A 12,168-nucleotide genomic window follows, 5' to 3' on the forward strand; every position below is an offset into this window, starting at 1 on the left:
TAATATTAATAATGATATTAATATTGATAATAATAATATTGATAGTAATAATATTAAGTAATAATAATATTAATATTAATAAAATTAGTATATTAATACTAATACTTATTATATTATTATATCAAGCAGGACTATTGAAAATATTATTCAAACTAATCGACCAATCACAATCGAGTATGTAAAAATGCTTGACTGTGATTAGTCGATTAATGTACGATATAACCGAGGAGTACGCAAAGTTTAGAGAGGAAACTCTAATCTAATCGATGACAGATGTGTTCGTTGTTGCTGCACTTTCTTAAAATGAACAGACCCAAATGATAATATTTTTTATGCATGTGTATGACATTGTCAATGTTGAAATTGAGCAGTGCTCTTTTCGTCTCCCGGTCCGTTTGTAGAATAATACGTAAAAATTGTTGCATAAATATGGCAAAGAAAACTGCAATTTTGCTGATTGCCGATGGATCGGAAGAAATGGAAGCCGTGATAACTGCTGATATCCTAAGACGTGCTGGGGTACGTTATCTATTATGATTAGACAAGTATAAAAATTCATATATTCCCCGGAAAATAAAAATTATACGATATATATTATATTAAAGATATATTTTCATATAATTCCCGGAAAATAAAATTTATACGATAAATATATATCTTTCATAACAATTACGTGTTTGCATGTCAATGTTTGACAATTGTCAAAATTTTATAATGAGTTTTAAATCTCATCTACTAATCGTGTTTCACGTAATAAATTTAAATTATATTAATTTATTTTCATTGAAAAAGATATTTTTTGCTAACTTAACATGCTATGTGAATAATTGTTGATTGTTATAATTAAATGTATAGATTGCTGTTACCATAGCTGGCCTATCAGATGCTAACTGCGTAAAGTGTAGCCGTGATGTTAAAATCTGTGTGGATGCCAAGTTTGCTGATGCTGTTAACAATCAGAAGTACGATGCTGTCATTTTACCAGGTGGTCTTGGTGGATCTAAAACATTTGCATCTGTAAGATTATTTAAAACTATAATATCATAATGCATATATGATTGTATAATTTAATGTAATATACGATTATAAAATTATATAATATTATCTAATATGTTTCTTAGTCTGCAGAAGTTGGAAAGCTGTTACAAGAACAAGAAAAGGAAGATAGATTAATAGCAGCTATTTGTGCAGCTCCTACAGCTTTAAAAGCTCATGGCATTGGCAAAGGAAAACAAATCACTTCTTATCCAGCCATGAAAAATGATTTAATCGATGAATACGAATATCTAGAGGATAAAGTAGTGATGGATGGTAATAATTTATTTAACAAATATGTTCATTAAATCACACACATCTAAAAGCTTTGTTCAAAATGATATTGATTTTAATATTTTTATAGGTAATCTCATAACCAGTCGAGGACCAGCGACTGCCTTTGCCTTTGGCTTAGCTATTGTTGAAAAATTATTGAGCAAAGAAGTAGCCAGTACTGTGGCAAAAGGAACATTATACGAGGACTACAAATAAATTTGCCTATTTTGTCAAAGTGTTACCGTATACATAAAATAATCACTGTATAAATTTTGCAATATCTCTGGCTTTAAAAAGATATGTTTATTTGTATACATGAGTGCATGTAATATATAAATTATGACAAAAGTAAATAATTATATAAAAAAAAAAATATAATAATTATATATTTAATTATATTTAAATATAATAATGATATTTAATAGAAAAATTAGATATAAAGTTATATAATATATAATTAAAATAACAGTTATAAAAATAAATTATTTTTTATTATCAAAATTATTTGATACAGAAGAGATAAATAAGTATGTGAAGAAAAAAAAGAGTGCAGAAAGTGCAGGTATATCGAGCGGGAAGCCCGACGATTCCGCCATAAGCGAAAACTTTGGACAACGTCGACAGGTCCTCACCGTTCGATCTCATTCGTGGTGCGGGATCGGCTTGCGAATTATCATCGGACACGCGATGAGGGACAATTAGAGCGCGTGCGTGAGACGCGTCAGTAATGCCCGGTTTAGAAGAGGATATTTCGCACGACACGAGTCCACCACCCACGCGCGCCCTAATGTCCGATGGGGATCATGCAGTGACCGAGCAAGTGAAAAGATACGTCTTCAAATCGCGAAACACGCAAAGTTGCGCGCAAGCCGACGAGGGCGAGGATAGCCTGGAGATCCTTATTCCGGAGGTGAGCGATGACGAGTCCGCGCGGATGACGTTTACGGCCGACCGACTCCCGGCGAACGCGAGCTACCGGTATTACGTGCAGCTTTTGGGTTAGATTGCATCTCGACGCGATATTTCACCCGGGGGAAGCTGCGTCGAGCCTTCTGATTAATTGCATTTTTCTTGCTTTTTTTATTATTTTATTTTTTTCATTATATTATTAATGTACGGTATGCATCCAAAATCTGTAGCGATAACACGTGTATTTATATATATGTAATGATCCTCCTTACAATTATTATTAAAATAATTGTAATTGTAAATATTAATTAAATGAATGAAAATATAATTAAATAAACAAATTATTACTATTTATAATTTAGAGTATGTATTCAAATTATGTACTAAAAATACTTTATACATTGTTTTAGGATGATGACAGATTCAGCAATGACTATTACATAACTTAGAATTGCAAGAAAATAAGCTTCTGGATAAATAATTTCCAGAAAGCATGGATTCCAAAAACGAAGAACTCTGTTTAATCGCTATTTTGTTGTTGATTGCAGTTGCTGCAGGCTAATTACAGCTTTTATACTTGGCCCTGTGCATGTGTGCTCGCTTGGTACCTCTGGGAACACAGGGAGAACCTGCTCGGCAAGCGTGTCTTGGAGCTCGGAGCTGGTACCTCGTTACCTGGTATTCTCGCTAGTAAATGTGGTGCGATTGTTACCTTGAGCGATTCTGCGAACCAGCCAAGGACTCTGGAGCACATCAGGAGGTGTTGCGAAGTGAACGGAATCGCTGATCAAGTACGAATCATCGGCATCACCTGGGGCTTCTTTCTGTCCAGCTTGTTTTCGCTTGGACAGCTGGACTTGATTATCGGGTCGGACTGCTTCTACGAACCCACCCTGTTCGAGGATATAGTGGTCGTCGTAGCTTTTCTGCTGGAGAAGAATCCACGCGCGAGGTTTCTCTGTACGTATCAAGAGCGCAGCGCAGATTGGTCCATCGAGCATTTGTTGAATAAGTGGGGCCTTTCGTGTATGCACGTAACACTGGATAATCTTGGCGCAAATTCCAACATTAATGTACACGAATTGATGCAGGATCACACGATACATCTGTTAGATATACATCGGGCGGAATAAAGTCAATCAATCACCTGCCATGGCTGGTAATGGTTTCATCCGATACATGATTCATATCTCTAATATTCCTTGGACAGTGGGTCGTCACGAGCTTGCTCTGTATTTTTCTCAGTTCGGATATGTGCAGGACGCCGCTGTAGTATTCGATAGACAGAGCGGTCTCCATCAGAATCACGGACACGTAGCGTTTTTGAAGAAGCAAGATGCGGATGAGGTGTTTAAACGTAAGCATACTCTAGAGGGGAAAGATTTAATTTTGTCCGTGAAGAAAAACAGCGACGATTCAAATAACGTTAGCACGTTGAATTGAAAGGGCACACCCGCGAATTTGTAAATTGAAAATGGCCGAGAGCGATTTAAGTATAACTATAACCGACTTAGAGGAAACCTTCAACCGAGCTGCCAAGCATCTGCGAACATTAGTAACGGAATTAGATGCGGGTCAGTTACTTGGATTTTACGGTCTGTACAAACAGGCGACCGTGGGTTCTTGCCACATCCCGAGACCCAATTGGTATCAGGTGCAAGCAAAGCAGAAATGGGAAGCATGGAAGAATCTCGGGAATATGAGCCGCGAGACCGCGATGGCCGACTACATCCACGCCATCGCGAAGGTAAACCCGTTGTGGGAAGAAGAGGCGAAGGCCGAATCTCCGGGCTGGACTTCTGTTAGTAAATTATCCAACACGGATGCGGAATTAAGCGATGTGGATAAGACGTTCCTGGATTGGGTGAAGGAGGGCAACGAGGCGAAGGTGCGGGAGATCTTGAACGGCGAACCCACGCTCGTCAACGTCTTGGACGAGGACGGTTTGTTACCGATACACTGGGCCGCGGATCGCGGCCACGTCGGAATCGTAGAGCACTTGGTCCGAAATGGCGCGAATGTCAATTCGCAAGATCGGGACGGACAGACGCCTCTACACTACGCGGCGAGTTGCGGTCACGCGGATGCGGTCAAGTATCTGCTTTCGAGCGGTGCTCAGACTATAGCCGATAACGACGGTATGACACCCAAAGACGTCGCCGACGAGCATCTTGCGGCTCTTTTATAATGCTATACTAGTGTTGTATACATGCACATGTGTAATAATACGATTGTTTTTCTGTGTTTGCATATATTAATAAATCCAGTGGATATTGATAATCTGGATGTGTGACGGAGTGCCTTAATCCATTTATCCGCGTTCTAATAGAGAGTAAATCTTTATTTATGTACAAATAACTCCTCTAATAGTCCATTACATTCACAGCCTAAGCACACCTTGGGTAAATGCGTGATTTGTCATTGGCTAGATTTTTATAAATTTAATTCGCTGCTTAATTAATTAATATTGTGAATACGAAATAATTTAGAGATAATACCATATAATTCAAGCGCGCATATACATATTTGTAGAGAATGCGAGGTTTGTCATTTTTAGAAACAATAAAATTTAAGAAATAACAAGAACCAATGTCGATTCTCATGATTATATAATTTAGAAACCTAATTCATATCATACGCTTAATATTCTGATAAACTCTATTTCTTTTTTCTTCATAAAATATAATCATTGTTAACACATATTATATCTATCTCTCTACCCATAATTAAAGGGTAATACTAATTAAATAATACTGCATTTTTATTTGGAGATAACTATAAAAACATTCATATAATGTTTGAAAATTCATATAATTTTCATTGCAGAGAAAATAAAAATCTATTAATTTATTGCATAGATAAAATTTCAAATAAAATATTTTAATAAATGCAAATAATATACATTTTGAAATATTAAATGTTAATTTTAAATATGTATTAAATACATAGCTTCTTCCACAAGAATAGATAGAAGATCATATATTTATATTTGTATGTAAGTAATATTATTTTATTATAACTGCAAGTTAATTCTTTAAATTTTGCAAATCTAGCATTCTCTTTCGATACAAAGTGCAATAAACTCGGGATCTTGTAGGTATATTACAAATTTTATTCGAATAATCTATAAAATGACACCTGACAAGTTTTGAAGTATAAAATTCAAGAAACTTTTTTATGTTGTTTAATTGTAAATTATAAAAAAATTACGTATATATTTCGTATGTTATGTTTACGTTATGTTTATATATCACATATATTTTGAAAAAGGGAAGAAATTAACAAAGATGATTTTTGAATATGTATAATAATGACAAGTGTCTCTATTGTAGATATATTTGATATGTATAGACTCAACTGGCAACAATTATCTTATTGGTAGTCTGATAATTCAAGATCACGAGTTTATTGCATGTAAATATTTCGTGAGATTTAAATGTAAAAATTAATGTTTAATTATATTAGAAAAGAATCTTTCGCTTTTCAGATATTAACACTAATTCAGAATCATGTATCAAATATAAGGTGCCGATGCGTTCATTTTTTTCCAGTATTTTATAACGATTAACAAACAATCCTTGCTAATAAATATCACCCGTTAATTCAATTCCAACATACTGATCGTGTCAGTCCTTTCAAACATTAATTCATTTTTCCTCTTTTAATGGACGTATCAATTAAAAATTTATATTTTTAACGCTGATGTTATTTAACGTTTTGCAGACTAATGTTGATTCTGATAATAACTTCAACTTTGTATATTGAGCACACAGAATTTTGTGCACTTCAATATTTACAGTAAAAATGCGATCTAAACTCATATTCTTATTCTTAGAGCTCGTCTCTTCTTATTCGCAATAAGTATAAAAATTGGTAATAAGCTGCAAAAATATCATGATCGATTACGAAATTAGATAGATGTATACCTAAAATTGGTTTCAATACAACACACGGCGTGCTAGAAGCTGCCGAATGCAAAACGTCCAAATGCATATCTATGTGAATCCTCCTGTTTTTTTACCGTATAATGGCAATTATCAACACGCTCTTCTCATTAGATTATCCATTGGAATATAATAAGAAGTCGTATAAATAGGGAGATCACGGGAAAAATAGAGTAACTTTGTCCGAATATTATCAAATCTACGAATATACTCGCCTCCTTTGCAATTCCCGATGATGGACGAACGCGTGTCGATGTTTCTTTATACAATCACAATGCTTCTCATCGATCGAAAATTCCCATTAATTCTTTGTCCGTGTATAGATTTTTACTGATGACATCATGCGTGTAAAATCTTTATCTTTTAACAATAGACATCGGCGATAGTTCATCGAGAGTTCTTTCAAGGTCGCGATTGTCTCTCGCACCGCGCATCGAGCTCCATTAAGGCTCCTGGCTCCTCATCGATCATGTTAGAATTATGACGTCAGAACCGGGAAAATACGCTAAAAATTCTTAGATGATATTTCATAATAAAAAGATATTTCGATAAAACAGCACTTCTTTTCCCTTTATGAGCAATCAACAGCTGTAAAATGACTGCAATATGAGGCCCAGTCTGGTCTTGGCACAAGTGTCATTCCACATGTTGAGGAAAAAGAATAACTTTCGAGGTATTTTCAAAGTATACTAAAACTATCTGAAGTAGTATTTCAACAAAATATATTTTCATTTAAAAATGACATCTAAGAATGTGTTTCAGCATGTGCTTTCTCCCCGCTGACGTCAAAATCTAACATAACCGTGGCGAGGATCCAGGAGCCTTAAAGATTAGTGCTTTCTTGCTCCGATTTAGGCCGGGCAGTAGGAGGCGGCGGCGGTGGCGGTTGCGGCCTGGGTGGTCGCTGATGAACTCTCGGCGAGGCTGGTTTTTGTTGCGGCGACTTGAGAACCGTCACTATTGTGTTGGTCTGCGTTTGTACGTCCATAATATTACCCTCCGATCTGGTTCGTGCATGGGCCTTGGTTTGTTCGTGAGGCATGTCCTGCTTCTCGGGCTTCTCCGAACGTTCGGTGCCGTACAACGACATCGACGACGGCCGGCTACCTACGCTTGGGCTTCTCTGCAAGTTCGAAGTTGCCGTGTTGCCAGTGCTCTCGATGCCCGGGATGGCACTGTTCCCCCCACGCACTTGTATTATACTGACCTGTTGCTTGTCCACAGAGTACACGTGAGCCCTTTCCAGTGTCAAAGGCTGTAGACAATTTTAACAAGAACATTTCATTTTGTAGAAATTTTACTGTGTAACAAGACACGTTATTTTATATATGAACATAAAATAAAGAGCGAATATACTATGTGAAAAAGCTTCAGATCAGATCAAAGTGCGATTTTTACGTCAAATATAGCTTACGTTACGTCTCAAAATGTAATATCCAGGCAGTTATTTGTTGTCCACTTGTAGTAACTACATTCGTTACAAATGATTATCACTTAGGTGTAAAAAGAAATAAAACTTTTTACTGCATCAAATTGTTTTACTCACCCCTGGATCAGTTTCTAGATTGTCATTCGTAAGACGCGGCTGTTGTCTAATGAGACTTGATGGACGAACTAAGCCGGGCGGTCGCTCAGGGATCGCTGGTTTACCGCTTTTTTCATTTGGAGATACATGCATATTTGTAATATTGCTGTCTAATTTTTTACGTAATTCAACGCCTTCTTCTGCAATAATTAGATAAAGCAAAGATTAGATTAACATTATAAAACAAGTGTGAAAAGCAATACATATAAATTAATGTAAAATAACATTAAGAAAAATATATCACCTGTGTTATGCACGATATTTGTTATACTTCTTGGTGCCGCAACTGGTCTTTTCCTTTCTAACGTAGAAGGTTTTTCTGTAGGCACTGGTTTTGGTTTCTGTACTATAATTTCACTATGCTCGATTTCTGTAATTATCTTAGCATTATCGGACGAATTGCCATTTGGTTTCTCTTTTGCACTTGATACATTTACTTTCGCGTCATATCTTTGTAGTTCTTGGGTACTTTTATCCACGTCATTGAAGACTTCACTTTGGTGAGTGCTGGTTTCTTGTAATCGTTCGGGATTATCAACAAAACGAGATGATTCGATCGGAATCGGTTCCGAAGTTGATTTCATATCCATTTCCATATGTTTATCATGCTTCTCTACGTTGCTTTCGGGTCGTATCAATTCGGTGTTTACTTCGTGTTTCTGAGCCTTATACGTTGATCGATTTAAAGTAGATGTCAACGCTCTCGGTGGTTTGTCCGGCGTCGGGGGTGGCTTGTCGTCTCTCTTCTCATGCCTGTCCGGAGTATTGGCATTCGGTGGTGTTGGTGCTGGTTTATTTTTTCGACGCGCCGCCGGTTTCGGACTACCTTGCGTTGGACTTTCGCCGTGATCACTGAGACTACTGTTGGATACACAACGACGCATACCAATATTCTGATTTTCCGTATCATTCATGATACCGATCTCCAGATCACGATCAAAATCTACTTCACCAGGGAAGAACCAATCTGCATATGTAATTAATTGGTCTACTATAAGACTAGAGTTGTTTGCTGTACTCATATTCATTCTGCAATAATAACAAGAGTGTATTTTTAATAGCAGAGTATTGATCAAGCTATAATTATTTAAAATACACAAATAAATGTATAATGTATATAAAATTGCTTACACCATCGTATTTGCGTCCTCTTGCGGACTCCAAATCAGATTTGGTGCAATGACAATGGCGATGTTTTGCGGTGTCATTTTATTTATATCTTGATTTTTCGTGAGCACAGCTAAGAACTTAATTAAAAACCGCAAATTTTCCAAGTTTGCTGGTGGCAGTTTATGTAATACCTCCCAAAGAGCTCGCAACCTCGTATCATTGTGCGAAATTTTGGCCGCAGCCATCCATTCGTGATACAATCTGAATAATTATAGATACATTATGTACAAAATGATAACAATTACTGATATTAATTAAGAATAATCTTGATACTTGCTTGTACGTCAATAGAGGCTCCGGTAATTCTCGTAAATACGATTTCAACGCGCCAGCAATAACATGCGGATCTTTGTATTCAAGGGCCGTTGCTAAACTAAGGCAACAAGCATCTAGACTTAATTTAATTCGTCGCGATTTCGACGCGGCGCCAGCTATTCTAAAAAGACCTTCCTCCTCTATACCCAAACGCAATAATGCAGATACACATAATTGTATGGGCAGTGCGATTTTTCTGTTTGTCACCCTAAGATGTTCTTCAAGAGGATATCCATAGACTGGTTTCATTTCATTATCATCTGTAATTAATCATCGCATAAGTATCTTTCACTTGTAAGTTATATTAGAGTGTTTATTACATTAGATTTATTATATTATTATAATAGTTATTATATATTAAAAATTTTCCTTATAAAAAAAAGCATATCTAGCTAGAAAACAGATGAAACTTACTAATATAACTCTCCAAACCAGGTATAAGATCTTCAAGACAATGCAATGCACTTTCATGATATGCTCGCTGAAGTTTTATATATTGGATAATTGTTTGAGCTAGTTCAGTCTCCCGCGACATAAGCTGAAACATTTCTGCAGCCAATTGATCTCTGCATTGTTCAACTTTCGATTCGGCATCTTCTAATTCTTCCTTCAAATTATCTATCTTTGTTGCACCTGTACCTATACGAAATATAAAATTTTAATAATTTTTAGAATTCAGTGTTCCTATAAATTATATTAAATACTTATATATTTGCTTTAAGCAAGATAAATTGGAAAGATATAATAATGTGATAAAAAAAGAAATAAAATCTAAATTTAATATGTTTAAAATACTGTTGTTATATAATTCTTCAACTAGAGATTTTTTTTTTACATTTGATGATTATTACCAGTGCTGTGTTTAATTGCTTGAAAATATCTTGTTCTAGCACTGTCCATATCTAAAATGTGACGTGTCAAATTCCTTTTATGCTTCAATATATTTGGTACATCGGTATCTAAAATATGCTGTAATGGAGCAGCCACATATTGCTCGACTTTTGCCTCATGTTCTACAGTTTCATTAGCCAGTGACATTTGCACTCGTCCACATTCTACCAATGCAAAACTCATGAGACCGTCTTCACCAGCATTCTCCAACATGGTTTGTCCAAGTATATACTCGGGACATTTTTTCTAAGAAATAAAATAAAATTTAATATATGTAACAGTTGTTAAATCTAATAGTAGAAGAAAATAGAGCAATTAAAGCTTAAATTTTGATACAATAATCATTGATAAGATTTATTTTGAATATACTTAAACTTTTATTCTCATTTAATCTAAATCTACTGATATAACTCAATTATTTACCAAACGTTTTTCCTTAAGAACTTGGTCTTGTGTAATAGTTTGGTTTGGTGGGTTTCCGAGTCTTTTACTGAGACCGGTAAGAGCTGCTCTAATCTGTTCAACATGCTTGTCAGCAGCCACTAAATCATCCGTTAATACTTCTGTTCTACCAGCTCTGTGCATGTAAAAAATCAAATTTCAGTTAGATATCCTATATTTAATTGCAAGAAAATCTTATCTTTTATTTTTTACAGACGACTTTGTTTTATCTCTCCTAATCTACCCAATATCCATATGCGAGTAATCAATTTTGGAATACTTTAATCTAGAATTTATCTTGCAATGAATCATATTTTTGCTCAAATATAATCTGTGCAATCATAATTTTGATAAATGACTTCTAACACAAAAATATTCTAGTTCCTTCTCCGCTGTCGTAATTATAGTATTACAAGTATTTTATGCAGCAGCGAAAGGTTTTTTTATTATCCAATTCAATGTAATATATATGTAATTGATAAAGAATGAAGATAATTGAAGATACTTGACGCGGTATATAGAATATGTAGATACAATTGAGGCGATTGGGAAGAATATAACTGATACATGATCGATGTATCTTGATCTGACAGATCAGCTAACCTGGAGAAGGTCTGATCGGCCAGTTGCTTCACCCGGAAGAATTGTTTCTTCATGGTTGACCAAGCTGAAACTCGATGACACTAGACACTGAAAGTCCTACGGTTCGCGAACCGTCCCGATCTCGCGATCACTTTTTTCACACACCAATACCTCTCGACTCGCACTTAGGCTCGCGCATTCTTCGCGGTTCCTTCGGAGCGGATCAGCGCGACGAGGAAGCTCCGCGTTGACAGGGAGGGTCCTTCGTGTCGCGGCAAGGGCGAGTGTCCGTCATGATGTTTGTACAATGAGCTCATAGCCGGCGCTGAAAACAGATACGTTTACAGTTGATCTATTCTCGTGCACCATCGATAAAAGTCCAGCGATAAAAAAAGGCGTCCCGGGGAGCCGAGGCCTCTTCAGCACCGGCGATACCCTGGATAAATTTGGGTTAAGTAAATCTAACTTTGCACTTTGCCGTCCTTTCCTCTCTTCCTTCTTCTTCTTCTCCTCGTTCTCTCTCTTTCCTTCTAGATTATAATAGACAATGAACGAACATTAGCCGCAATAGCCGAGGGATCCCGATGACAGTTCGGTGACGTTTGAGGTTCGCCGCGATTCTGACGTTGTCGTATCACGTCGAGCTTTTCAAGCCCGATTTTCTCCACGTTTTCCTTGATTTTCCTCGTCGTAAAATATTATTGCGAGGTAGCAGAATCACGGTTTACGTACTACTTGTTCTTCGACGCACACGATGACGACAACCTCGAAGTCGACGTATTCCAGCGCGATTCACCGATTACCGACGTATATTCGACGCCTTTCTTTTTATCCCCTTTAACAGGAATCACTCTCGAATCCCTCTCGCGATAACGCGACCACACGGCTAATATAAAAGTCCGTCTAAACCCGCGCAAAATCGCTCCGTTCCTCAATCGCTCCCCTTTACCCTTGAGACTCGCCCAAGGATCGATCGTGCGCATTGTATCGATCTACGGGAAAATCGAGCAATCGATACCG

At 36.6% G+C, this 12,168-nt stretch overlaps 5 protein-coding genes across 8 annotated transcripts; 4 read left to right on the forward strand and 1 right to left on the reverse strand.

The window, feature by feature from the left end:
- Positions 1-325: 325 nt before the first annotated feature.
- Positions 326-1,591, forward strand: LOC114944485 (protein dj-1beta). Its single transcript, XM_029320380.2, has 4 exons — positions 326-519; positions 856-1,017; positions 1,122-1,311; positions 1,400-1,591. Exons 1-4 carry the CDS (start codon positions 337-339, stop codon positions 1,525-1,527), a joined length of 663 nt encoding a protein of 220 aa, XP_029176213.2. The 5' UTR covers positions 326-336; the 3' UTR covers positions 1,528-1,591.
- A 303-nt stretch (positions 1,592-1,894) lies between these two features.
- Positions 1,895-3,353, forward strand: LOC114944494 (histone-arginine methyltransferase METTL23). Its single transcript, XM_029320411.2, has 2 exons — positions 1,895-2,221; positions 2,769-3,353. Exons 1-2 carry the CDS (start codon positions 2,039-2,041, stop codon positions 3,351-3,353), a joined length of 768 nt encoding a protein of 255 aa, XP_029176244.2. The 5' UTR covers positions 1,895-2,038.
- A 19-nt stretch (positions 3,354-3,372) lies between these two features.
- On the forward strand, positions 3,373-3,663 carry LOC146720824 (uncharacterized). The gene has a single exon (XM_085487793.1). The coding sequence runs from the start codon at positions 3,373-3,375 to the stop codon at positions 3,661-3,663; it is 291 nt and encodes a 96-aa protein (XP_085343919.1).
- A 31-nt stretch (positions 3,664-3,694) lies between these two features.
- On the forward strand, positions 3,695-6,808 carry LOC114944495 (acyl-CoA-binding domain-containing protein 6). Its single transcript, XM_085487795.1, is given in 3 exon segments — positions 3,695-4,358; positions 5,708-5,772; positions 5,775-6,808. Coding segments are annotated over 3 exon segments (777 nt in total). The 3' UTR covers positions 5,823-6,808.
- LOC114944504 (rho GTPase-activating protein 44) lies at positions 4,541-12,135 on the reverse strand. 4 transcript variants are annotated; one of them, XM_085487761.1, is made up of 10 exons: positions 11,615-12,133; positions 11,170-11,473; positions 10,549-10,702; positions 10,086-10,371; positions 9,649-9,873; positions 9,197-9,494; positions 8,881-9,120; positions 7,994-8,778; positions 7,711-7,889; positions 4,541-7,419 (listed from the first exon to the last, which is right to left on the reverse strand). In XM_085487761.1, exons 2-10 carry the CDS (start codon positions 11,220-11,222, stop codon positions 6,988-6,990), a joined length of 2,652 nt encoding a protein of 883 aa, XP_085343887.1. In that variant the 5' UTR covers positions 11,223-11,473; positions 11,615-12,133; the 3' UTR covers positions 4,541-6,987. The 4 variants fall into 4 exon arrangements, with proteins under 4 accessions (XP_085343887.1, XP_029176268.2, XP_085343889.1 ...); XM_085487763.1 differs by adding an exon at positions 7,579-7,632 and having other exon boundaries at positions 7,353-7,419; positions 11,170-12,135; XM_029320435.2 differs by having other exon boundaries at positions 11,170-12,133.
- Positions 12,136-12,168: the final 33 nt, after the last annotated feature.

The sequence above is a fragment of the Nylanderia fulva genome, unplaced genomic scaffold (assembly GCF_048542155.1).
Source record: "Nylanderia fulva isolate GAGA-0341 unplaced genomic scaffold, ASM4854215v1 Scaffold6, whole genome shotgun sequence".
NCBI lineage: Eukaryota > Metazoa > Arthropoda > Insecta > Hymenoptera > Formicidae > Nylanderia > Nylanderia fulva.

Bases quoted from the DNA above. Each gene is read 5' to 3' on its own strand.
- LOC114944485 (XM_029320380.2), top strand. From the start codon at position 337: ATGTGTATGACATTGTCAATGTTGAAATTGAGCAGTGCTCTTTTCGTC. The intron at 520-855 runs GTACGTTATCTA...TTAAATGTATAG, and splicing joins ATATCCTAAGACGTGCTGGG to ATTGCTGTTACCATAGCTGG. The intron at 1,018-1,121 runs GTAAGATTATTT...TATGTTTCTTAG, and splicing joins GATCTAAAACATTTGCATCT to TCTGCAGAAGTTGGAAAGCT.
- LOC114944494 (XM_029320411.2), top strand. From the start codon at position 2,039: ATGCCCGGTTTAGAAGAGGATATTTCGCACGACACGAGTCCACCACCC. The intron at 2,222-2,768 runs GTGAGCGATGAC...TGTTGATTGCAG, and splicing joins TGGAGATCCTTATTCCGGAG to TTGCTGCAGGCTAATTACAG.
- LOC146720824 (XM_085487793.1), top strand. From the start codon at position 3,373: ATGGCTGGTAATGGTTTCATCCGATACATGATTCATATCTCTAATATT.
- LOC114944504 (XM_085487761.1), bottom strand. From the start codon at position 11,222: ATGAAGAAACAATTCTTCCGGGTGAAGCAACTGGCCGATCAGACCTTC. The intron at 10,703-11,169 runs GTTAGCTGATCT...TTACATGCACAG, and splicing joins GCCGATCAGACCTTCTCCAG to AGCTGGTAGAACAGAAGTAT. The intron at 10,372-10,548 runs GTAAATAATTGA...TTTATTTCTTAG, and splicing joins TTCTTAAGGAAAAACGTTTG to AAAAAATGTCCCGAGTATAT.